The sequence below is a fragment of the Neolamprologus brichardi genome, chromosome 3, assembly GCF_056152115.1.
Source record: "Neolamprologus brichardi isolate AB-2024 chromosome 3, ASM5615211v1, whole genome shotgun sequence".
In the NCBI taxonomy this organism is placed as follows: domain Eukaryota; kingdom Metazoa; phylum Chordata; class Actinopteri; order Cichliformes; family Cichlidae; genus Neolamprologus; species Neolamprologus brichardi.
In genome coordinates, this window is record NC_142106.1 from 6,378,263 (window position 1) to 6,403,896 (window position 25,634).

The 25,634-nt window shown below is 40.7% G+C and overlaps 4 protein-coding genes across 4 annotated transcripts; all 4 read right to left on the reverse strand.

Annotated features, from left to right (window-relative positions):
- Positions 1 to 272: 272 nt before the first annotated feature.
- On the reverse strand, positions 273 to 1,621 carry LOC102791211 (P2Y purinoceptor 14-like). The gene is made up of 3 exons (XM_087838083.1): positions 1,523 to 1,621; positions 1,172 to 1,431; positions 273 to 855 (listed from the first exon to the last, which is right to left on the reverse strand). Exons 1-3 carry the CDS (start codon positions 1,619 to 1,621, stop codon positions 273 to 275), a joined length of 942 nt encoding a protein of 313 aa, XP_087694209.1.
- A 6,509-nt stretch (positions 1,622 to 8,130) lies between these two features.
- LOC102790923 (P2Y purinoceptor 14-like) lies at positions 8,131 to 9,352 on the reverse strand. Its single transcript, XM_087839101.1, has 3 exons — positions 9,245 to 9,352; positions 8,889 to 9,148; positions 8,131 to 8,728 (listed from the first exon to the last, which is right to left on the reverse strand). Exons 1-3 carry the CDS (start codon positions 9,347 to 9,349, stop codon positions 8,131 to 8,133), a joined length of 963 nt encoding a protein of 320 aa, XP_087695227.1. The 5' UTR covers positions 9,350 to 9,352.
- A 6,508-nt stretch (positions 9,353 to 15,860) lies between these two features.
- Positions 15,861 to 17,164, reverse strand: LOC102790640 (P2Y purinoceptor 14-like). Its single transcript, XM_006809070.2, has 2 exons — positions 16,812 to 17,164; positions 15,861 to 16,509 (listed from the first exon to the last, which is right to left on the reverse strand). The coding sequence occupies exons 1-2, from the start codon at positions 17,162 to 17,164 to the stop codon at positions 15,861 to 15,863; spliced, it is 1,002 nt and encodes a 333-aa protein (XP_006809133.2).
- A 5,272-nt stretch (positions 17,165 to 22,436) lies between these two features.
- LOC102790356 (P2Y purinoceptor 14-like) lies at positions 22,437 to 25,133 on the reverse strand. Its single transcript, XM_087838084.1, has 3 exons — positions 25,026 to 25,133; positions 24,665 to 24,924; positions 22,437 to 23,082 (listed from the first exon to the last, which is right to left on the reverse strand). Exons 1-3 carry the CDS (start codon positions 25,128 to 25,130, stop codon positions 22,437 to 22,439), a joined length of 1,011 nt encoding a protein of 336 aa, XP_087694210.1. The 5' UTR covers positions 25,131 to 25,133.
- Between the last annotated feature and the right edge of the window lie 501 nt (positions 25,134 to 25,634).

Here is a 25,634-nt window from a genome sequence, read left to right on the forward strand (position 1 = left end):
TTATTAACAAAACTGAGAAATAAGATGTCAGTAAAGCAAAAAATGGTTGTGAATGCTGGATTTTTTTTACATAAGGAAAAGAAATGAAGATATTAGCTATATTTAATTTTTTGTTATCAAAAATAAAAAGTGCTAAAAAGTGACGCAGTCATCCAGACATGTGTAACTATTAAAACAGAATTTTAGACAAACTAAAACTCACATTTCACACATTTAATAAAGTTCATTGTTTTCCTCACAGCTCACAATTTGACCTGTTGCTTGTTCGTTTGTTAAATGTTGGTCCTCCTGGACGCCTTTCTCACTTGAGCCCGAAAAGTCTTACTGAGGAAAAAGTAAACAAGAGGGTCCAGGCAGACATTGAAAACTGACACCATGGTGGCTGCCTCCTTCAGGTAGAACAACACCGGACCCACAGAGCAGCTGTTCAAAAGAAAAGTGTCGGGAAGTCGAGCCAGGTGATAGGGCACAAAACAAACACAGAAGATGCTGACCAGCACCAACATGTTCCTGCGAGACTTCACCAGCTTCTCAGAGGAGGCCAGCTGCCTCTGCTGTGCCTGCAACACCCTGCGGGAGGTGCTGTAGTAGAAGAAGACCAAAGATATGAAGACTACGAGAAAGATGATAGTGCAACTGATGTGAATTATTTTGAAGACCAGGCTGACTGATGCACTAAAGAGGGAACCACAGCGGCTCAGGGTAGAACTCCGAGGTTCTTGGCTGGTGAAAAACAGGATGGTGTAGGTGATGGCAGGAACCAGAAGAAAAATCCAGGTGACCATGGAGATGATGTTTGCTGCTTGTACTGTCTGCAGCATGTGCATTTGTGAAGTATGAACAATTTTCAGATACCTAGCGAGAAGAGACAGGAGGCAGGAGAAAGGCAGGGCACAAAGAAATACTTTCTTATTCTGGCTGTTATTAAATGATTATCTGAATGTTACAACTAAAGTTTGTATCTGATGTAAAATGTATAGAAATCATACATATACCAAAAAGACTGTACATCACTGTCACCACAGCGTTTGTTTTCATTCAAAGGCTCTATGGCTTTAATACCTGGTGGGCCGGTCAATTAATTATTAAGTCCAAAGGAGATTTCTACACTTTGATCTGGAGCACAGGGTTCATAACTAACACATTATTCTGGTTTTACTAGGTTCCTTACCTGTCAGCAGCAATGGACCCCATAAATATGATGCTGGCGTACATGTTGAGGAAAATGGCACAAGCTCCAAAACTACAGTAGAGCTGCCGAATGATGACACAGCTGCTGGCATAGTGGCTGATGCGCAGTGGCAGAGAGAGGCAGAGCAGGAAGTCAGCAGCTGTCAGGTTCTTCATGTAGACCATCAAGCTGCTCGATGCCTGCTGCTGAGCTCCACAAAAGTAAAACTTCATGATGAAGCCATTGAGGGGTAAACCCACCTGAAGCAACACAGAGAGGATGACAGGACTTTGGTAGATTCACAGAGAACCTCGTTTCCATCAGAGCACAATCTGAAGATTTAAAACTCACCAGAAAGACCAGACTGTAGACCAGCATAAAGAAAGAGTTGACTGATGTGTTGACATAATCACAGGTCTGGCCATCTGTCACATTTATTGGTTCATTCATGTTTCTGGAGCTGAAAAATAAATCACCTTCATTAAGATCTCTCTTTGATAGGATACACCTTCATATTATTTTAGGTAAATCAAAAGTCAAACTCATTTTAAATATAATGTTGAGATCCCCTAAATCCCTCAGAGATTTTGATAAATGTCATCTTCTGGTCAGTTAAATTCAGTTATGGCTGAATGTTTCTGCTACTTACTGCTAAAGAGACGGGCAATGAAAGTGGACACTATATCTTCTGAATATTTCTGAACATCAAACTCACTGTTTCAGCACTAAAGTGATCCTGTAAACTGATTGTTAGTTTTAGTTTCTTTATTTTCCTCTGAGTAAATGATTCGGTCACTAGTTAGCTAACATAAACTAATGTAAGTCTATTAGCTACAACCAACCAACCACATGATGTTCTGTACTAACAGAAGATGGTGCGAAACATGTTTTCAGACTAAACATAAACTTTATGTCAGTTTATAAAGAGCAGGGCTCAACGAATTAAATTACTCTTTAAATGTGTAGCGTTTCATGTCTTCTTTAAGAACAGCACAGTGCTAAATATTTCACTGTTTTCTCAGATCCTGCACGTAGCTTTAGACAGCATGCCATGAGGATTAAATTTGTTGATATGAATCTCATCAGGAGCTCCTTCTTAGTTTTCAGAACCCAGCTTTATATTCAACTGGTTGTTCTGTCACTGTCTTGTGTTCCAGGTGTAGAGCCTCGAGCCTCCACCTGCTAGACCTTTCAAAATTAACTGGTACATGCGCATTGGCTGATCTGGACAAAGGCGACCAATCACTCACCAGGGATCATTACAAAGGGGGCAGCTCCTGTTTTCTATGTATTAGTAGCATCGTTATTGTGGGCAGCTGTGTAGGTTAATTCTGGGGTACTCTATACCAGCGGTCTCCAACCTTTTTTGCGCCACGGACCGGTTTATGCCCGACAATATTTTCATGGACCGGCCTTTAAGGTGTCGCAGATAAATACAACAAAATAAAACTAGTACCGGTACCGAAAAAAAGAAGATTTATTCATAACACACGTGAAAAGACCCAGGAAAACCGAGTAAACAATAAAAACGATAACAAAATAACGCTGAAAACTATACATTTCACACCTGAGCCTCAACTCTCGCAGACCGGTACCGGTCCAGGCCCGGGGCTTGGGGACCGCTGCTCTATACATATAAAGCACATAGGCAGACACATGTTAGAAACATTACCCTATGCGGTTGATGCCACATCTGTATGGTTTTGACTGAACTGGTTGTAGATAGACATGACCTTTCAAGAAGCTGTAACCAGTTTTGTTTTATTATTGAGTTTTCTAATTTGGCTCAGCCGCCTAGTCCTCCTCCCCCACCTCTGTTTTTTTCTTGATCGTTGTTGAAACATGTGATAAGTAAGCACTGCATGCCTTTTACACCTGCCCCCCACCATCCCACAGCTCATTTTGCAGTGTGGCTGTAAAAACAGCATTAAAGTGGTTCAACTTTTAAACCGTTTTCTACAACGTTGCTCAGCACAGATGAGCAGAGCTTTGAGGTTTACTGCTCGCATAACCGTACATGTATTTTTTGGAGGAAACGCTTTTGTGCAGCAGAAGAATGACTGAATGTTGGATCACTGAACACACAGCACTGAATGTAACGATGGGCTAATGACAGACTGTTCATTATGAACCACATATATAAGTGTAAGGATGACTATTACACCACGTGGCACCAGGACGCAGCTAAGCCTTAGTCAGTGAGAAATTTGTAATGGTGTCATTACATATGCATCCTGATAGAGGCAGCAGTGGTGCTGAGGCAGCTGTGTGGAGTTGATTTTAAGCATTTCTGGTCCCCAGGTCAGGGAATGTTAAGTCATCTTTAAAGTCAAGCATAAATTCAGTAGAAGCACAAAAGATTCAGGGATGATTAACCAGCAGAACTCACCTGTGTTTCTGGAAAAGCTGCTTCAGTTGTTTTGTGCTCTTGGTGTAACAGTGCTGCTGTAGATCAGGAAATGACGACCACACCGCTAACCAGCACTTATTTCCTGTTACACATGTCACGTGTCGTTTTTATTTTATTTCCCAGTTTAGGTTGTTTGTTACTTTTTGTTGTTTTTTCTTTTACCATGACAATTAGCCTTAATAAATGTCTCACTTTATGTCGACTCATTGGTCCAGCAACTGTCATCTGCATTGCAGGAAGTGCATCCGCAGTTTCCTCTCGGAGATGGACAACCTGAGCAGTGACAGGAAGCAGGCAGCAGGTGGGAGCAAATCACCACAGTGGTTTTGATGTCACTGTCAGATTTTGATATCAAAAAGAAGGCCTACAAATAAACGCATATCCTGACATTTGCTGCTTAATCTTAAATGAAATACAGCACCTTATCAGGTCAGAACTATCAGGTTTGAAACAAAAATGACTTGGCAACTTTTAAAATGTATTGTAAAAGTCCTGAAATAAACATGCAAACAAGAAGAAAAGCAAAGGACTGAACCAAAACTAGGACTTCTTCTTTGAAAAGAGAGAACAGATCTGGAAACAGTTTACATTAGTGGGTGGAGGCATCATCCTGTCAACATGTAACTCCTTTCCTACTTGGTGTACAGTAAATAATAAATGTATGAAACAAAATGTAAATATAACAAAGTTTCAGTGATGTGTAAAACATTTAAACCAACATTCAACTGAACACGGCACAAAGAGAACAAATTCAGTATTTTTTTATTTGAAGATTACATTTCTAAACGGTAACACGATGATACTGTTTCATATATGCACTAATATTTTTTACTCATTTAAAATAATATTTTAGTAATTTATTACAGGAAAAACCACATCCGCTCTTGCACGATGTCAGAGTGCAAAGAATAAAACAGAGCACTTCCTCTCTTAATTTCACATTAAAAGTATTGCAGTCACCTCATTTCAAATAACCTTTTAATCTGAAAGAGATCCAGCAGGAAGTATTTAGTGTGGTAACTGATATCAAAGAAGAGTCTCAGCAAAGTCTGTGGCTGTGTCACTAATAACACGTCACTGAGCTGCACTTGTGACGGCTTAGCTCACGCCACCTGTCTTTTCTTTGTTTTACTGAAGCGCAGTTCATGCAGTCCAATCCGGTCATGGTAGAGGTCTGTGTTGGGTTTTCTCTGTGCTCCCATAGCTGCTGCTGCTCTGTAAACCCGGAAAGATGAGCAGACGTTTCAGAAGTTTTCAGGAAGTAAACCCGAGGAACAGGTGGGTGTTTGAGTGTCGGGCAATCCGGCTGACCCACAGTCACAGACTTTTGTTTTCAAATTAGGTATGTAGGAGCTGAATCTGCAGCCCTGCTGAGAATCCATGCAGGCAGGGGCGGGGCTTTATGTTGATGGGCGCACCATGCAGCCAATCACATGCAAAGACAGAGTGGGGCGTCGGAAAAAAGTGAAGAAACGAGTGGAAACATAAAATGAGCATCTGGCTGCATTTCAGTGATACTAGAGACAAAGCTGAAAGCAGAATTTATAAAGTTATGAATTGCTGAACCTTTTGGGGTGAGAGGAAGAACATCTAGTTTAACAGGATGTGTCACTGATCTGTTATTTAAATATAGACACGTGTGGTATCCACAGAAACGTCAGAATCAACAACCACCAAAAAGCCAAAACAGCAAACGATTAAAGAGCAGGTACACAGACTCTGAAAAAAGATGGACATGATAGACGTACATGGACATGCTGTCAAACTACCCAAACTTTTTATCACTGTCTGACCAAAATTCCCTGAACTAACAGAAAAAGAAGATCAAAATTGGGCTCGATATTTGAAAAACATCATGAATTTTACTTTCACCAAGATAAAATCTCACTTCCTGCACATCTCTGTCTCTCAGTATGCTTTGAGACCAATTTCCAATCAAAAATCTCTATTTTCTCCATTATTTGTTGCTTACTATGCACCAGTCTACAGTTGTGTTTGGTGTTGAAAACATTCCACAAGAAATTCTGTTTTTCACTTTCTACCATAGATATTTCTGTGGTTATATGTGGCCCGCCATGTAAAATGAGTCTGACACCCGTCTCAGACGTTGAAACCACTTCCTGATAACGATTTATGAGTTGTTAACATGTATCGTAAATCTTAAAATATGAGCATAAACCCTGAACATTATTTCATTTCAGCTCACATGTTGCTCACAATAAAGATAAATACATTTGGTGAAGTAGCATGATCATTTGGTGGAGCAATGCCACAAAGAGGCTTAAATATGATCCACAGTAACAGGTTTTATCAAGTGATTCCCTCGGTGCAGGAAGAAGCGCAACATACAAACACACAAAACATTAAAGATCACACAAGTGTTCATTCATTTTTGGTGCATTCACGTTTGCTGTAAATCTGAACTTCATGCAAAGCTCCAATGTTGTCCTGTCAATTCAACTGATAAAGAGCAGGTAAAGTTTTCTAAATGACTCTTTAAATATATTGAACATCCAGTTATGATTACTGAATACCTCAATAAAGATTTTATCAGTTCATCTTTCACTTCGAACTACGAGTCTGGCTGAAAGGAAGCAGGCTAAGTTGAGGGTTGAAATAAAACCATTAAAGAGGGAAGAGGGACTGGCACTGGTAACTGCTTCTGTTGCAGCAGCCATATTGCCTTCCAGTGCATGTACATCTGTGGACTCTGCGGTCTATACAGAATTAAAGCTGACATGTGATTTTCATACATGTTGGTTTATTGCAATGTACCAACTGTATTTAAGTTATAGAATATATTTAGTTTACTTTAAAATGCCAAAATGTTTCGGCAGCTGGGTAAAAATAGTTTATGTGTGTAGGTGTGTGTGTGTGTGTGTGTGTGTGGGGGGGGGGGCACATTTTACCCTGCAGTAGAATGTGAGCAGCTAAGTTTTGATTCGAAACTGGAAACTGTACAACCACAGAGCTAGAGTTAGTATCTGTTACACAGACAAACTGCAGGCTGAAAGAACACAGTCCACATCAAAGAAACTGACTCACTTTACTGATCTTAAAACACAGAACAACTGAAGGGTAACGACTTATTGATTTAAGAACTATAGCATCGAAACATTTGAAAGAAGACAAATCAGAAGTAAAGATAGTTTGAGCTACGTGTTAGCGTGACGTGGAAAGAAGAAAGGTTAAAAGCTAAGCCATGTGTGCAGTAGATCGGTTCACTTACTTTTAAACGTTGTGGTTTATAACTATAGAAAGAGCTCAGTGTTGGTCTCTGTTGTTCAACATGCTCACCCAGAATGCTTTGCAATCTGTTAAAGGTATAGGTCACTACCATTAGATCATTTATTGGGTCCTTCAACACTCCTTAGAGGTGAATTGATAAGTCAACTCATTTAGACAAGCGATAACATTAAACAGGAACCATGACAACAGAGTTCTGCCTGGTCAGAGCTTGAACCTGGCTTATCGAGGAAGAAAGAAAGCGGTTACAGCTGTTGGCTGGCAGACATGATTGACGATGGGCAAGCCATGAGCACTCAGACTGCATTTACTGCACGCCATATGGGAAGATCTTGGAGAAGGTTCAGTTGTTAACCAGGAACTGAGTGTCCCTCAGTATGAAAGTGCTTTGGATTTTGCAAATGTTTTGGAGTTTGCATGTGTTTTGGAGTTTGCATGTGTTTTGGATTTTGCAAGTGCTTTGGAGTTTGCATGTGTTTTGGAGTTTGCAAGTGCTTTGGAGTGTGCAAGCGTTTTGGAGTTTGCAAGTGTTTTGGAGTTTGCAAGTTTGTACGTGCTTTGTCTCTAGGGGCCACCGTAGCAAGGGCATTTTATACTACTGATATTTAAACATGACCTGCATAAATGTGTATTATAATGTGTTGAAGGCACAGGTGAAGTCTTTTGCTTGCTCTCCAAGGATTCCTGTGTGGACCCCCTCTAGTAATGTAAAGCTATGACTCCTAATTGCAGAGGAACACTGGTTTTGTCTTGAATTAAACTATTTTCTACCCGGAAGAACAAAACTTCGAAATAAGATATGAAAAATTATTAAAGTAGCAAAACAGGCTGGAAACCTTATATTTTCTTCTTCTTCAGGCATTGCCTATGTTTTGCTTCTCGTCATGAATCATAAAAATTGCTGCGGACGAAATGCTTCAGCAGTAATTTTCACTTCAGTTTTTATATATAAATGTTAAAATAATTTTGTTCATAAACACTGAAATTCAGATTTCACACATTGGATATTGTTTGTAGAAATTTAACCACAGACTGGTTCCGTTTCTGTTTGCTAAAACTGGCACAGACTAATAGCTGAAAGTTGGCAACATAAACTGATGCTCTGTGTGTGGGAGTGTGTTTGGGCTGATTTGTTCTGCATTGATCTCTGAGCACCAAAGAAAGTTCTCTAGTATGTGAGGGCTTGGCATACATGATACTGGTTTTACTGGTCTCATCTCACTCTCGAAAAAAAAATTATGCTTTATGCTGTCACTCTTGTGACAGCCAGTGGACTGGCCTACATCACACTCTCCGCATTTGCTTATTGAACGTTGACTCTTATGGAGGCCATACTCCGATTCACCTGGGCCTGAAAAGTCTTACAGAGGAAAAAGTAAACAACAGGGTCCAGGCAGACGTTGAAAACCGACACTATGGTGGCCGCCTCCTTCAGGTAGTACAACACCTTAACAGCAGAGCAGTTTCCCGACAGAAAAGTATAGGGGAGTCGAAACAGGTGATAGGGCACAAAACAAACACAGAAGATGCTGACAAGTAGCAACATGTTCCTGCGAGACTTCACCAGCTTCTCAGAGCCAGAGGAGGCCAGCTGTGTCTGCTGTGCCAGCGACACCCTGCGGGAGATGCCGTTATAGAAGAAGACCAGGGATATGAAGACTAAGAGGAAGATGATAACAGAGAAGATATGGACGGTTTTTTGGACCAGCCTGACCAATGAACTAAATAGGGGACGACAGCGTCTCAGGGTGACGTTCAGGTGTTTCTGGGTGATGAAAAACAGGCTGTTGCTGGTGACTGCTGGAATAATGAGACAAACCCAAGTGACCACAGAGATGATGTGGGCAGTTCGTACTCTCTGCAGAATGTGAGTTTTTGAAGGATGGACTATCTTCAGATACCTGGAGAGAGAATAGAAAGGAAGGTGTAGAAAAATTCACTAATCAGTCACAGTGGTGCCAAATCTTCAGAAGACATTATTGACTTATAGAGAGATGTCTGTGCTTTGAAATTAACAATGATGACAAGAAATACAGTCTGAAATTAGTAAAGGTTCCTTACCTGTTGGCAGCAATGTACCCCATGAACAGGATGCTGGCGTACATGTTGAGGAACACGGCATAAGCTCCAACTGTGCAGTAGAGCTGCTGAATGATGAGAGAGCTGCTAGCATAGTGGGCGATGCGCAGTGGCAGAGAGAGGCAGAGCAGGAAGTCAGCAGCTGTCAGGTTCTTCATGTAGACCATCAAGCTGCTCGATGCCTGCTGCCGAACTCGACAACAGTAAAACTTCATGATGAAACCATTAAGGAGTAAACCCACCTGAAATGACAAAGAAAGGATGGAAATGACAGGACTTTGGTAGATGCACAGAGAACCTTATACCAATTTCTAAAAAAATGTAAACTGAAAATTTACCACAAACACTAGACTGTAGACCAGCATAAAGAAAGGGTTAACTGATGGGACAACCGGATGACAGGTCATGTTCAAAATGGAAGTCAAATTGTTGGGGCCATCCATGTTTGTGGAGCTGAAAAATAAATAATAAATACATTGCGTATAAATGCAAGTTTCATCTTGAAAAAGATTCAGTTCAATCCAATGTATGTTTATAGCACCAAATCACAACAACAGCTGCCTCAAGGGAGTTCATATTGTAAGGTAAATAATACAAAGAAAACTCCAACAACCACATTACCCCTGTTAGGAAGCGCTTTGGAGACAGTGACAGGAATAAACGTCTAATAGAACCAGGATCTCTGAGGGGCGACTATCTGCTGTGACCGGTTGCAGGTGAGCAGATGAAGACAGGACAAAGAAATGTAGTTAAAAAGAGCCAGAGATTATCAATAACTAATGATTAAATACAGAAAGGTGTGTGAACACATATTAACTGAAAAAGATGACTAAAGAAGAAACACTAGGACCAAGGGAATCCCCCAGCAGCCTACACTTATTGTACTGTAACTAAAAGAGAGGTCAGGTTTACCTGAGCCAATGCAAACTATACCACTTTATCTGAACTGCGTTTTTCAGACAACCTGATAATAACCAATTACAGTAGTCCAGCCTAAAAGTAATGCATTTACTAGTTTTTCCGCATCACTCTGAGACAGGATATTTCTAATTTTGGACTTACTGCAAAACATGAAGAACGCAGTCTTACATATTTGTTTAATATTTGCTTTGAAGGACATGTCCTGGTCAAAAATGACTCCAAGGTTCCTCGCAGCATTACTGGAGGCCAAGGTAATACCATCCAGAGTAAGAATCTGGTTAGATACCATATTTCTAAGATTTTCAGGGCCAAGTACAATAACCTCAGTTTTATCTGAATTAAGAAGCAGAAAGTTAGCGGCCATCCAAGTCTTTATGTCTTTAAGACATCCCTGCAGTTTAACTAATTGGTGTGTGTTATCTGGCTTCATGGACAGATAGAGCTGGGTGTCATCTGCATAGCAGTGAAATGTATGCTATGTCTTCTAATGATGCTGCCTAAGAGAAGCATGTATAATGTAAACAGAATTGGTCCTAGCACTGAACCCTGTGGAACTCCATAATTAACCTCAGTGTGTGAAGAGGACTCTCCATTTACATGCACAAATTGGAGTCTATTAGATAGATATGATACAAACCACTGCAGTGCAGTACCTGTAATACCTACAGCATGTTCTAATCGCTCTAATAGGATATTATGGTCGACAGTATCGAATGCTGCACTGAGGTCTAGCAGGACAAGCACAGAGATGAGTCCACTGTCAGAGGCCATAAGAAGATCATTTGTAACCTTCACTAAAGCTGTTTCTGTGCTGTGATGAGCTCTGAAACCTGACTGAAACTGTTCAAATAAACCATTCCTCTGCAGATGATCTGTTAGCTGTTTGACAACTACTCTTTCAAGGATTTTTGATATGAAAGGAAGGTTGGAGATTGGCCTATAATTAGCTGTAACAGCTAGGTAAAGTGATTGCTGTTTAACTACTGATGGCCTGTGGAGATTAAATAATTAACAGAGATCGGTTGATCAGATTGAAACATTAATTAATCGTAGTACTTTCTTGAACAGTCTTGTAGGATGGGGTGTAAAAGACACATTGATGGTTTGGGGGACATAAATACTCAGAAGGATCGACCTTGGTAGACTCTTAGTTTGTTATGTCAAATCAAATTTAAACAAATTATAAATATTTTGCATTGAGATCCACTACATCTGTCATGGCCTGGGTCTAGGGATCCAGGGCTCATGTATTTCTGTTTATTGTTCCATGTGTAGTGTTTTGGTTGTATCTTCTCTCTTTTCCTCCGTCTCCCTGTTTGTGTGTTTATGTATGTTTGCGCTCCCAGATGTGTTCCTACAGTGGAGGCTGCCACACCTGCCGCTCATCAGCCATCACCAGCTGCAGCTGATGGCCTCGTCAAGAGCGCCCTATTTAAGAGGGTGGCTGAGCTCTAGTCGGCGCTAGATCCTTAACGCAAAACTCGTTAGTATAGCTGTGGGCCAAGAACACTGTCGTGATTATAGCTGATCCTGCTAACCTGAGTATGTTTGTGTGTTACCAGGAATTGGGGAGCGGAGGGTGTTTTTGGAGATGCTACTTTTATACCCTTTTACTACCCTGTGTAATCATGCTTATGTACATCTGGATGATGACACAAACTAGTGTGTGGCGCTTCACTTTTTAAAAAACTAAAAGACAGAAATTAGATTATAGAATCTGTAGTGTTGTTGATTTATATTATGGTACTTATCATAGGTATAGTGTGCATAGGTACTTTATTAGGAGAGATGAAATGAAAAAATCTCTTTCTTGCTGGTTCCATCGAAGAAGAAATGCTCAAGAAACTATGTAGCACGTACGTAATCTAATTCCACAACACAGTGTGATGGGGAATCAGCTGTGTTTTGCTGCCCATTTTATTTCGAATCTGGTGCGAACCAGCGAGCCAGTCCCTGAATCAGTCACGTGGTACGGACAGCCCGCGAGGCCTCGGAACGTCACTGCATACGTAATCAAAGCAAGCATCGACACGCGCTTCACAAAAACTCCCCGGAGATTACTCGACACACGATTCGAAGCTTCGACACACAGGACACATCACTAGTTTGCACCACTGTCCGTGGCAACATCCCTCTTTAAGGCAGATATTTGTATTTACTGACAATTCAATTCCATTCAAAACATTTGTCTTACGGTGCATTCTGTGTAACACACCTGTGCAGTCAATTACCGACATGTACCCAACTTTCTGGGGACAGTAATTGTTTTTCTTCTTATCAAACCTGTAACATGAGATTAATTCAGTCTGTGTTTGTTTTGCATTGGCGCAGATGTTCCACTGAGTATATTTAATCGGAAATGTAAACAAATGTTGCAACCAGATATTTATGTTAATGGTCATAAATATAATGGGTATGGAATATGTCATTGTTATCTCCAATCCTGTACTTTTCTTGCCAAGAAGATGAAACTTGTTGATGTTGCCAAATAATACGTTTTCAGATCATAATTTTAGATTTACTGTGTTCACGTATTTCTTAATACTCCACCTCCATTGTTGTTTGCACAATTTGATCAGAACTTGTAATCAGAGCTTTGAGGTTGAGAAGTCTGGGCTCAGACCACTCTATATGCATTTTGTGGAAGAAACACTGGTGTTCAGCAGAAAAATTACTTAATGTATCATTGTTCAATATGAATATAATTATGTGCTAATCACAGATTTTTCATAATGAACTCCACATATGACTGTAAGATTGTCAGTAAACTTGGCAGCAGGATGCCTTGGGCCTGGCAGAAACCAGCTGTAGTGCTGAGGCGGCTGTCTGTCTTTCCCATTACAGGAGTAAAGTTAAGCAGGAATTCAACAGAAGTACAAAAGATTTAAGGATGAGTGTCAGGTCACAATTTTAAGACCAATATGATGAACTTTATCCAGCACATCATTTGTGGATTCAGCTTTTTAAATCCAATTAAAATCAAACCTCTCAAAAAGATCCTCTGGAACAGAGCAGAGTTCTTGAAACAGAGCTTACTGAACAGAGCCATATGTAGAGCAAAACAGAACATCACAGAAGACAAAGCAAAGCAATCCTGGGTGAAAAGCTTTAAGCACATGTGCGTCAAAAAATAACAAAGACAAAAAAAGATTAAGACGAGGACACACAAACCCCCACCAGATGCATTAAATCAGCCAAACTCTACCAACTGTAAGAGACAAACCTGTCAGCATAACCCATAAAACTGCCATAGTCTAAATTAGTAGGTTAAAGCAACCGCTGCGCATGACCAGTGTGCAGTAATGCACCTGATTATGTGGGTCATAAACAATTTAACTATGTGGGTCACTTGCTTAACATTGTAACTCCAGTATATAAACACTCCTGCATAGGAATGTATAAAAATATATATGATTTCAGAGTATGTTTCATAAAAAAAACCCAGCAAGACTCACATGTGTTTTCGCAGACTTCGGTGAGCAGGAGAGGCTGCTTGAGTTGCCTTCTCAATTTAACTGTATTGTTAAAGATCAGGAAACACACAGAGACCACACCACTAACCTGCACTCGTACTTATTTTCTGTTTGACGTCACTGCTAGACTGTCTCAACATATTTCCACCACAGAAAACCCTGATGTCATTTTTAGATCAGATGTGGTCAACAGGTTGTTTATATATAATACTTACTTCACCTGTGTGCAGTTTTTTCTTAGATGATCTCACATTATCTTACAAGAACAATCCACGAGCAGAAAATCTATCATCAGCAACAAAGCAAAGCACTTCCACGTCCATGGTTCGAGTTGATCTCAGGTTCTTCATTTGAAAATCTGCCTGTGATCTAAAGTAAAAAAGAAGGGAGGGGGGGGCATCTTTGAGGTCTGAGGCTATTATGGTTTTAAAGATTTCTCCCCTGGTGCCCTTTGAGTTTTAAGTGCATTAGTCAGCCTGTTCATCAAAATCAGCCATGCCAGCCACACCATCATCTTTAGGTTGATCCTCATATCTCTTCTGCAACAGCACCACCTGCAGTTTCTCTAGGATAGTGTTTTCCTGGGATGATAGAGGAAGAGAAACTGCAACTTTGCTCCTGGTTCCATCTCTGAATATCCACAGGTTTCACCCACAAACTTCCCCAAACTTTCGTTATCTATAAAGACAACACCAGCTCACTCAGAATGCTAAAAATGTCACTTCTGGTCCAATTGGGGAGGGGACCAGAGAAAACTACAGTTCACCTTTGTTTTGGCAAGTGCCATTAGTGAATTGTGTGAATTATTATTTTGTGAAGTTTACATTTATTTGCAGTTTCAGGCTTGCATTTGGTGCCGTGTGCGCTGGCCCCTGGTAATTGGCTGCTGGTGTTTCTCACTTCAGGTTTGTCAAAACGGAACTGGCAATAAGAATAGTTTTTTCTTTGGTGTGTGTGTCACAGAGTGCCAGAAAATGATGTGAAATGTGAACATGTTGGTGGCGTACTGGGGGCTTCTATTTAAGACTACACCTCCTTCTCACTGTCACCCAGTCAGCCTGGTTTTTGCTGGGGAAAGCTAATAGTGGGCCTTTGTACAGAGTGACTACAGGTGCCTCTCTAGGAGAGTGTGCTTTGAATATAGCACATGGAGATTACATTATGAAAAGAGTCTTATTCTAAAGGTTTTAAATAAACAGGTACAGAGATCAGCTAGGCAAAACAGCGTGGCACACTTTAACGGGGAAAGGATGTGATACAATACCACAGAGAGAGCCAACACTAAGTGAGAGCACCAAACACTCGATAAACTTATAAAGTAATGAATGTTGGGTTCAAATGCAGGGGATCCTGCAGTTCACGACTGAGAATGAAAATAGTCCAAATTCTTTTGGCTCCAGTAAAATGATCAGTGTGGTTATTCTCCCAGGAGTTATACTAAAGTGTAATGTTCAGCATCAATGAAAAACAGGATTTATGGGGTTTTTGTTTTCTAAAAAACTAAAGCACAGCGCAGTGCTGTAACTTTAGGTGTAAATGAATACACAGTGACTCAAAGTACAAAATAGACCCACGCTTTGTCACAGTATGCGATAGTATGCTATGTTCAGCACTGTGGTGAAAAAAATCTCACTATAGCTTTGCACATCGGTTCAGAGTAAAAGAAAAGAGAGGAAATAACTGTTGTGGTTTCACATGCTTGTCATACAACATAGAAACCTGCAAACATACAAAACATAAAACAAAAGAAAAAGACTCAAAGTTTTCTGGATTGAACTAAACTAAACTCTTCATAGTCAAGTTACATTTTCAATCTGACTGACAGGAAGGTTGAGGGTTAGAAAACCACTACAAAGGTGGTTTATAGGTATTGCCTAAACTTTTTATACAAGAATGTCGTGGTAATTTAGGTTTTTAATGATTTCTTTGAACTCTTCCACTTTCAAGGTGAAATGATTGTAAAACATGCATCTTTATGGAGTTTACAAAATAAGAAGTGCGTGTACAAATGTGAATTTCTTTTCTTCTCTGAATTCTCCGTAATTCAAACAGGATCAGAAGAGAATCGTTGCTTTTTGTTAAGTTTACGGACATGACTTATGAATTACATCTATATGAGACTTTACACCAAGGTCCTGTTTTAGCAAAATAGTGCCGTACAGCTTGTCACAGCTTCGCCAGTCAAAAAGGGAAGTGTCAACACAAGAGTCACATTTGTACACATCATCACACGTCTTCATTAAATGCATTTCCTATACTTCAGACCAAAAACGTGAAATCAGTCAGTAGGGTAGAAAAACAGTTGAAAATCTTTTTCCTTTATAAGCATTAGCAGTTAAGACATCTTAACACAAATCAATGCTGAAAGGTTGATATCTCAAATGCCTTTTAAGACACACAGAAATTCAGTTTTCACATATTTTTTTGTATGAAACACTGCTGACATTCACGGTGTCCATGTGTTGTATTAAGTTCAGGCTTGTATTGATCTTTTAGCTTAGCAGAAGCTCCTGTGGTTCACGAGGACTCTATGACACGCTGTCAGAATCAAAGCAACAGCTTACTGGCTTAACTCACTGCTGTAGCAATGTCCAGCTGCTCCTTCCTGCTCGTTCACTTGTTGAATGTTGCCTCTCCAGGACACCATCCTCACCTGGGACCGAAAAGTCTTACTGAGGAAAAAGTAAACAACAGGGTCCAGACAGATATTGAAAACTGCCAACATCGTGGTCACCTCCATTATATAGTTCAAGACTGAAACAACAGAGCGATTGCTTGTCAAAAAAGTTGAGGGAAGTCGAACCAGGTGATAGGGGACAAAACAAACACAGAAGATGCTGACCAGCACCAACATGTTCCTGCGAGACTTCAGGAGCTTCTCGGAGCCAGAGGAGGCCAGCTGCCTCTGCTGTGCCTGCAACACCCTGCGGGAGGTGCTGTAGTAGAAGAAGACCATGGATATGAAGACCACGAGGAAGATGATGGTGGATAAAGTGTGGATGATTGTGAAGAACAGGCTAATTGATGCACTAATGAATGGATCACAGCAGCTGGGGATAGAGTTCAGAGGCTTCTGGGTGATGAAAAACAAGATGGTGTAAATAACTGCTGGAGCCAGGAGAGAAACCCAGGTGACCATGGAGATGATGTGGGCAGCTCGCACTGACTGCAGAATGTGAGTTCCTGAAGGGTGAACAATCTTCAGATACCTGAAGAGAGAAAAGAGGCCGTATGCAATTTCACTGATCAGTCACAGAACAGAATCTGCAGAAGACATTACTGGGTTACAAAGATGGTTAAAATGCCTGCAATCATCCAGGTAAGTAAATCTCCAAAAGTTGATTCTGTTCATCTGGACGTAGCGTTTTATGGGAGAAACGTTTGTGACTCATCCAAGTGACTTCTTCAGTCTCCAGAGACAAAACGCTACGTCCAGATGAACAGAATTAACTTTTGGAAAGTTACAAAGAGATGTCTGTGCTTGGATCAGGGAAACAGAGATTGTACTTACCTGTTAACAGCGATGTGTCCCATGAACAGGATGCTGGCGTACATGTTGAGGAGCAGGGCAGAAGCTCCAAAACTACAGTAGAGCTGCTGAACAATGGCAGACTTGCTGGCATAGAAAGTGATTCGCAGTGGCAGGGAGAGGCAAAGCAGGAAGTCAGCAGCTGTCAGGTTCTTCATGTAGACCATCAAGCTGCTCGATGTCTGCTGCTGACGACGAAAGTAAAATTTCATGATGAAGCCATTGAGGGGTAAACCCACCTGAAAGGACAGAGATGAAGAAGGCAGGAGTTTAGTGCATGCACAGCGATCTTTAATAACATTTCTGACAGAACATAATCTGAAGATTGGAAACATACCAGAAACACCAGACTGTAGACCAGCATAAAGAAAGAGTTGACTGATGTGGCGACAACATCACACGTCTGGCTCAAAGTTGAAGTCATATTTTTTAAGTCACTCATTTTTCCCAAAGCTGAAAAATAAATCTTCCTTCAGAGATCTTTCAAAGCATCTGCCTTCATAGTCTCTTAGTGTTAATCAAAGTCCAGTTTTAAATGTTGCCTTTAAGATTCAATAAAGCTCTCTTTATACATGCTACTTTCTGGAAGAGTTTACTGAAAGTTTAATTCTATTCAGTGTACAGTTGTCTCAGGTTGCTTTCCCTTACAGTGTTGCAGACAAAGTTGAAGTACAGAAACCACTGTTAGACGTCATCTCTCATGTTTAGCCTACATATGCAATCCAACACTGACTCTTAACTGACCCATTACTCTGAACATTATAAGCTGTTTTCTATACCAGCATTTAACTGGATATAATCCTTATCAAGAACTTGTGACATGGGATTGGTGCACAATTTATGAAGAAATATCCACGTGCAGAGAATAAATTCCTGAATATATTAGATTATTGGATATACAATGCTATGTACAATGGTGTGTTCATAATGAATGCTACAAATGAGTGTAAGGTTGATTTTCAGCTCAGTTAGCATTACTTGGGCCTTTGTCAATAACAAATTTGTTATAGTGTTACAGGTTTTCCATTTGGAACACAGTCAGAAGCCAACGTTGGCATTGAGATAGCAGTACAGAAGGATTATACATTGTTTCTTTTCTCATGTGTCAGGAGCTGGTTAAGTCATATTTTTAGTTAAGCATAAAATCACTAAAAGTACAAAAAAACTTGAGGATGAACAGCAAAGAAAGACTCACCTTTATTTCTGCAGTTTTCAGTGAGCAGGAATAACTGCTTGAGCTGTTAGGTGTTCTTCTATAGTACTGCTTTAGATCAGGAAACAAACAGTGATCACACTTCTATACTGCCCGCTAACTTATTTCCTGTTTGCTTTCACTGCAAAATAGTGCAACATATTTAAAACACAGAAAAAAAACACACCGTCCTGCCCTTTGCAGCCAAAAGATTACAGAGTTTTGGAGATACTGGTGGGTGGCTCCACATTATTGTCTAAACCATCCTCTTCCCCGGTAGGTGCTGAGTTTTTAGTTTTGGCAAAGAAAAAAAAAACATTTAGGCCATGCACTGACTACTGTAACCTGAAGAGTAAGTATCCTTTGCCATTCATTAGATCTGCTCTGGAGCCTCTCCAGTGTTTGACCTCTGAAACATTTTACACTTGGTCCATATCAGGGAGGAGGATGAATGTAAAGCTGTGTTTAACACGTTTAGGACATTTTGAAGATCTTGTGATGGCTTTTTGGATCACAATTGCACCTGCAGTCTTCCAGGACTCAGTTAATGTGTTGAGGGACTTTTTGAACATTTTTGTTTTAGTTCACTTGAATTATATTCTGATTTTTAAGTCTCTAAACACTGGGTAGGCTGCAACCTTGTGCATTATCCTCCTGTCAGTTAACCCCCATAGAGCAAAATTAGAATGTGGGGTGATTGTGAACTACTCAAGGTTAGGCTGGAGCTGGACAAATGGTGACACTGGTTGGAGCTGAACCGCCTTTTCTCATAGAACAATAAAAGCAGACCCAAGATCTCACCTTGGGTCAACACACCTGAATCACATGATTAGTTCATTACCAGGCCTCTGGAGAACTTCAGGACATGTTGAGGAGCTAATTTAGATATTTAAATCAGCTGTGTTGGTTCAAGGACACATCTAACACCTGCAGGGACACCGGCTCTCGAGGCCTGGAGTTGCCCACCCCTGGTCTATGTGATGGCATGCCATGTCTGGCTCGATTGTGGTTTGGTTTATGTGGCCCAGGCCCATAGAAAACAGGTCTGGCCTGGATCTGGCATAAAGCTGGCCCTTCTGAGTGACAGGTGTCATGGCAGAGTATATATCAACCAGATATGGGCCAGGTCTGCCAATGATGCCACAGTTTATGCTAGGGGTCCCCAATCCCAGTCCACGAGGGCCGGTGTCCCTGCAGGTTTTAGATGTGTCCTTGATCCATCACAGCTGATTTAAATGGATAAATCACCTTCTCAACATGTCTTGAAGTTCTCCACAGGTCTGGTAATGGGCTAACCATTTGATTCAGGTGTGTTGACCCAGGATGAGATGCAGGGACACCAGCCCTCGTGGACTGGGATTGGTTTATGCGATGGCATGCCATATCTGGCCCGATTTTGGTTTGGTGTATGTGGCTCAGGGCCATAGAAAACAGGTCTTCCCTGGATCCGGCATCAAGCTGGCAAATTAACACCAGTGAACTCATTGGGGTTTTCTTTCTGAATCTTATTAACAGTTTTTATAAGCAGGTCTTCTCTCTGTTTTAATGCCGAGAGGAACACACATCAAACCCTGAAGAAGAGTTAAAAGGGACTGCTGAATATTCTGTAGTAATCTTCTTTTTAACATTAAGTGGAGTTCGCACGTTCATTTTGACAATAGAAATGACATCTGTCAGGATTGTAGAATAACTACAGGTCTGCAGTGTAGAAAACCTTTTACATAAAGACATAACAGCTATTTCGAGGTTGATCCTAGAAAGTTGATTTTCCTTATCTGGATGTTGGTTTTCAGTGGGAGAAATGTTTTGCGAGTGCTTCGGTTTCTTTTAGAAATGTTTTTTTGAAAATACAACGGCCAGATCAAGAGAATGAAGTTTCTGGGATTTCCTTACCTGGATGATTGATTGTTTAAAATTTAAAAGTAATTACAACATTCTACAGCACATGTGGCTTAATTTCTAACCTTTGTACCTTTTTCTCCACACTAACTTGTAGCTCAAACAGTTCACTACATTTATATCTCATTTGCTTTCTTTAAATTTTTTAGTGATGCAGTTTATCAAAAAACAATTGTCACTAACAGCTCCATGGTCACCCACTTTCCTGCTTTTGAGAAACTTCAGTTTTACTGCAGGCCTGAACTCATGCACCTACGGACACACACACACACACACACACACACACACACACCTACACACACACACACACACACACACACACACACACACACACGTACGTACAATATAAGACTTTTAGAAGTACATTAATCTTGTGGTTTCAGCATGTCTTGAAGTAGCTCAGCAGTCTGTCACCTCTCTGGCCCACATGAGTCTCCTTCCTCTTCATCTGGAGTGTTTTTATATTTCTCAGGTCTCATTAAAGAAAGAAGAGAAATGAAAATGTGAACTATTTACCCTAACACCTGTCTAACTTGGGTGTCCCACCTGATGGCTAAGCTTCTGCTGGTCTAGATTTTAGGGTCACTTTTATAAAAAGGCAGCTCCTCCCTTCTGCTTCAGTGACTATTTACACATGAATCTAACTGTACACTATATACAAATAGAGACATTCCTCAGAAAACACACAAAATGTCAAAGGGTTTGGAGGCCAAGGATGGGTCTGCTGCTATCTTCTTGTTTGATGGCAGATACTCCCTTCACCCTGGCCAAAAAGGCTAAAATGACCAAAGAAAAAGTGGAAAACAGCTAAATAGGAGAGGTTTTTGGATTTTTTTCCATTGTTTAAGCACTGCTTCCAGCCAAGAGTGATACCATATATGCCCTATAGCTGCAGAAAAGGCTAACATTGTTATCTTTTTACAAAAAAACAGCTAAACATGAGAGGTTTTTGGACAAAGTTTGTGTTCTCCATTCTTTAAGCACCGATTTGAGCACCATTTAAGCACCGGCACCATTTCAAAAGTACCGGTTTGGCACCGGTATTGGATAAAACCTAAACGATACCATCCCTACCCACGAGGCTACATTCTTTAGGGCTATGCCTGTAACACTCCACCTATTGCCTTCATATTAAATTTTTCTTAAAAATATTTCCTCACACCATTATGAGACTCGAGATTGAGACACAGGCATTAGAGCCTCTTAATGCGTGTTTTGTTTAGGTTTCCACCACCGGGGAATTACCTAAAATAGAGAGGGCATAGCCTAACATATGAAACAGGAACAGACTTCTGTGTAAGCAACTGTACTCTGAATAGTACCTTTTTAAACAGTACCTGTAACGGAAAACAGTTACTCATATTTTGGATTTTAAATATGTAACGGTGGTACATGTATTCCATTACTCCCCAACCAAGACAGATTTTGTATTGTTTTAAGCTTATTTGTTTTGCAAGGAACTGAACTCTGATTGAAACCGAACTGCTCCTCTCTCTCTTCAATCCACTGTACAACAACAGTCTCCTGCTTGTCTGTGAAGGTTATCAGTCATCCAGGTCATCGTAGTCTAAGGAGCTTGGAAAGAAAAGCGTCTGGACTTCTTTAAGTTGTTTGAAGACATTTCACCTCTCATACGAGAAGCTTCTTCAGTTCTAAGGTCAAATGGTGGAGAGTCCCAGATTTGGGGATTATTCCCCCAAGAGGGACAATCGACCCCCTAATGATCCTCTACCTAATCACATGAGCCAAGGTGTGAAAACGGGTGTAGGTCCCAATCAGCCAAGGTTTCGGGTGAGCTCATTGTGAAACATAGCCCCACCCCATCATGTGATTTCCTGAGGTCAGATGGCCCAGGATGTGAGTGGGCTTTAAGGCGTCTGGGAAGGGATCTCAAAACTGGATTATAGATGGCAAACAGTTGGTGTCATAAACCACCGCCTCTGTTCAAAGATGGTCGCTCACAGTGGACAAAAATGGCTTCTTTTACTCTTCTTTCTAACCATCTGTCCTCTCTGTCCAAAATGTGAACATTGGCATCCTTTAGATGCAGATGGACCGCTGAGTCTTGTCCTGTGGAGGTGGCTCTTCTGTGTTGTGCCATGCGCTTGTGAAGTGGCTGTTTGGTCTCTCCGATGTAGAGGTCTGGGTATTCCTCGCTACACTGTACAGCATACACCACATTGTTAAGTTTGTGTTTAGGAGTTTTGTGTTCGGGATGAACCAGTTTCTGTCTGAGTGTGTTGCTGGGTCTGAAGTACACTGGGATGTCTTTTGCTTTCCTTTCCAAAAACTCTTACCGATTCTTTCATAACCAAGTTATTTGTTATGGACTTCTCATGGGCCAAGATCAGCAAATTCCTCTTTTTTTAATGTAACAAAAGTAAATAATCTTTACTAAAATCGCTGAGATTACATCAGTATATGAAACGTAGAGAACTGTTGAGGGCAGAGTTGAAAGCTGCTTGATGCCTGCTTCTGTGCTCACAGTGTTGTGTCTGCCTCCTGCAGGGTTAATGTTAATGTCCAGATGCTCCTTGCTGCTCCTTGCTGAGCTCACTCTCTTCAGTTGCTTGTCGGATATTGGTCACAATGGCCACCTTCCTCATCTTTGCCCGGAAAGACTTACAGAGGAAAAAGTAAACAACAGGGTCCAGGCAGACATTGAAAACTGCCACCATGGTGGTCACCTCCATTACATAGTTCAAGACTGAGCCTACAGAGTCATTGCTCCACAGAAGACTATAGGGAAGACGAGCCAGGTGATAGGGGACAAAACAAACACAGAAGATGCTGACCAGCACTAACATGTTCCTGCGAGGCTTGATAAGCTTCTCGGAGCCAGAGGAGGCCAGCTGCCTCTGCTGTGCCTGCAACACCCTGCGGGACGTGCTGTAGTAGAAGAAAACCAGGGATATGAAGACCACGAGGAAGATGATGGGAGACAAAGTGTGGATGATTGTGAAGAACAGCTTGATTGATTCACTAAAGAAGGGATCACAGCAGCTGGGGTTAGAGGTCACAGGTGTCTGGGTGATGAAAAACAGGATGGTGTATGTCACAGTCGGAACCAGGAGAAAAACCCAGGTGATGATGGAAATGATGTAGGCAGATTTTACTGTCTGCAGGATGTGAGTTCCTGAAGGCTGGACGATCTTTAGATACCTGAAGAGAAAAGAAACGGGGGCTGAGTAGATGAATCAGTCACAGTGGTTTCAGATCAGTAGAAATTAATAAAGTCAAAAGTAGAGATGGCACGATACCACTTTTTTATGTCCGATACCGATACCGATATCATAAATTTGGATATCTGCCGATACCGATATGAATCCGATATAGTGTGTTTTTTAATCAATAAAACTGTTTTTTTAATATCTTGCTCCTTTTTGTATAAGTTCATACTCAAGTTAAAAAACAACAACACTAAAGCTATTCTGTTATACCTGTATGTAAAAAAAAAAAACAAAAAAAAAAAAACACACTGCACCCAAAATATTTCATAGTTTAGCAACACTGATCAATCTAATAAACTTAAACCTACTCCATCCTCCCTACTTTGATATTTTAAAGAGTACTTAGCAGAAATATTAAGCAACCTAACTAATAGGGTTGCAAACTCCCAGCAAAAGAAAATAGGGAACCACCCTCTTCCTCATGATGCTTAATCAATGTAATCAACTTTAATTTGATGCAGGGTGAAAAAAAATCACAGAAAAAAATTATTTTTCAAGAATAATTAAATAGATTCAACATCTTTCTTCAACAGAATCACAGAATTCACAGATGGTATTTTCCCAAAGGAAAAAGTACTACATACAGCTTACTAGGGTGTATTAGACTTAACAGTTACTATATACAGTAATGGACTTCTATACATTTTACATCAGATTAAAACTTTGGGTGTAAGATTCAGATAATTATTAAATAATTAAAAGCTAGATATTTTAAATGAGAATAAGAAAGAAAAGTATGTCTTTGTGCCCCCTTTTCCCTGTTAATGCCCTATCGGCCCCCCTGGCTTAACTTTGCTAGATCCGCCCCTGCACAGTTACCAGCCGTCAGCTGCATAGAAAAAGATCCTGGTGTAGAAAGTAATATTAAATAAATTCTAACAACAGCTTATCAAGGTTAAATGTGCTGCTGTTGTTCAGCCGCTGGTTTCCTCTTTCTGGTGCAAAGTGGGCCAAAAACAAAGAAGAGAGACGGACTCGCGACAGAAAAGCCGATCAGCTGATCATTAATCAGTTTCACGATTGAAGTAGCAGCAGGAAGGTGAGGGAGAGAGAGAGAGGCAGTTGCTCTATATATCGGTTGTTAAGCTTAACGCGGGAATGCTTTACAAACATTCAGAGATGAACTTACACACTTGCTTTACTTCTCTCTGAGATAACTTCCTCGGAGATGAAATGTTTGCTAGCAGGCTACAAATACGCACAGCCGCTCTATCACGTGACCACACTGCTGCGACGTGCTACGGTTATGAGCCGAGTTACGCCGTGTCGCAAATTGTGTGAGGTGCTTTTTTGATATTTAATGGATCGGATTACATTTTTTATTTCTCTCCGATATCCGATCCAGTAATTTAGGTCAGTATCGGACCGATACCGATACGTAATATCGGATCGGTCCATCTCTAGTCAAAAGTGATGTCAGCGCGTTAGTCAGGCTGTCAGGCGTAAACAGCATTACCATGAAATGCAGTGTGAAATCAGTAAAAGGTTCGTCTAATCTTCATCATGAAGTTTACCTGTTGGCAGCGATGTAGCCCATGAATATGATGCTGGCGTACATGTTGAGGAAGATGGCACAAGCTCCAAAACTACAGTAGAGCTGCCGAATGATGACAGAGCTGCTGGCATAGTGGGTGATGCGGAGTGGTAGAGAGAGGCAGAGCAGGAAGTCAGCAGCTGTCAGGTTTTTCAGGTAGATCTTCAAGCTGCTCGATGCCCGCTGCTGTGCTCCACAAAAGTGAAACTTCATGATGAAGCCATTGAGGATTAACCCCACCTAAAGAAACACAGAAAGGATGGAGAGGACAGGACTTCAGCACATACACTGAGAACCTTTAACACATTTCTAACAACACAATGTGACTATTTGAAACTTACCAGGAACACTAGACTGTAGAGCAGCATAAAGAAAGAATAGGCTGAAGTGTTAACAGCATCACAGGTCTGGTTGGAAGATGAAGTCACATTTATTGTGTCAGCCATGTTTCTGGAGCTGAAAAATAAATCCAATTTATTGAGATCAAGAAGGAGCAGTCATAGAAATCCACTGCTCAGTCTTAACTGACCTATTATTCTAACACTTTATTATTAGCATTGTTTTTTAATTCATTCTTCTTTTTTTCAGATCTAAATCACCATACTCGGTGTCTCAAGACCAGTGTTGGGCAAGGTACTTTGAAAAAGTAATTACTAGGAAAAGTAACCATTGTGTTACTTTAAACTTTTTTTGACCATCTGGGGTCCAGGGTTTAATTGGCCATTTTTGACTACTTTGCCTTTCTTTTCAGCACGATCTCACGTGTCTGAATTTACTTTTTTTTTTTCATTTTGACATACTGCATTAACACAATTGATCTGAAATCAGACAAAAAACATAAATTCAGAATCAAAGTCAGTTTTTACTGTAACAACAAAAATCATATTTAAAAAATCATTTTCATGGCTTGATGTCAGGAGTGTCGTGTGTGGAGGCGAGGAAGAGAAAGA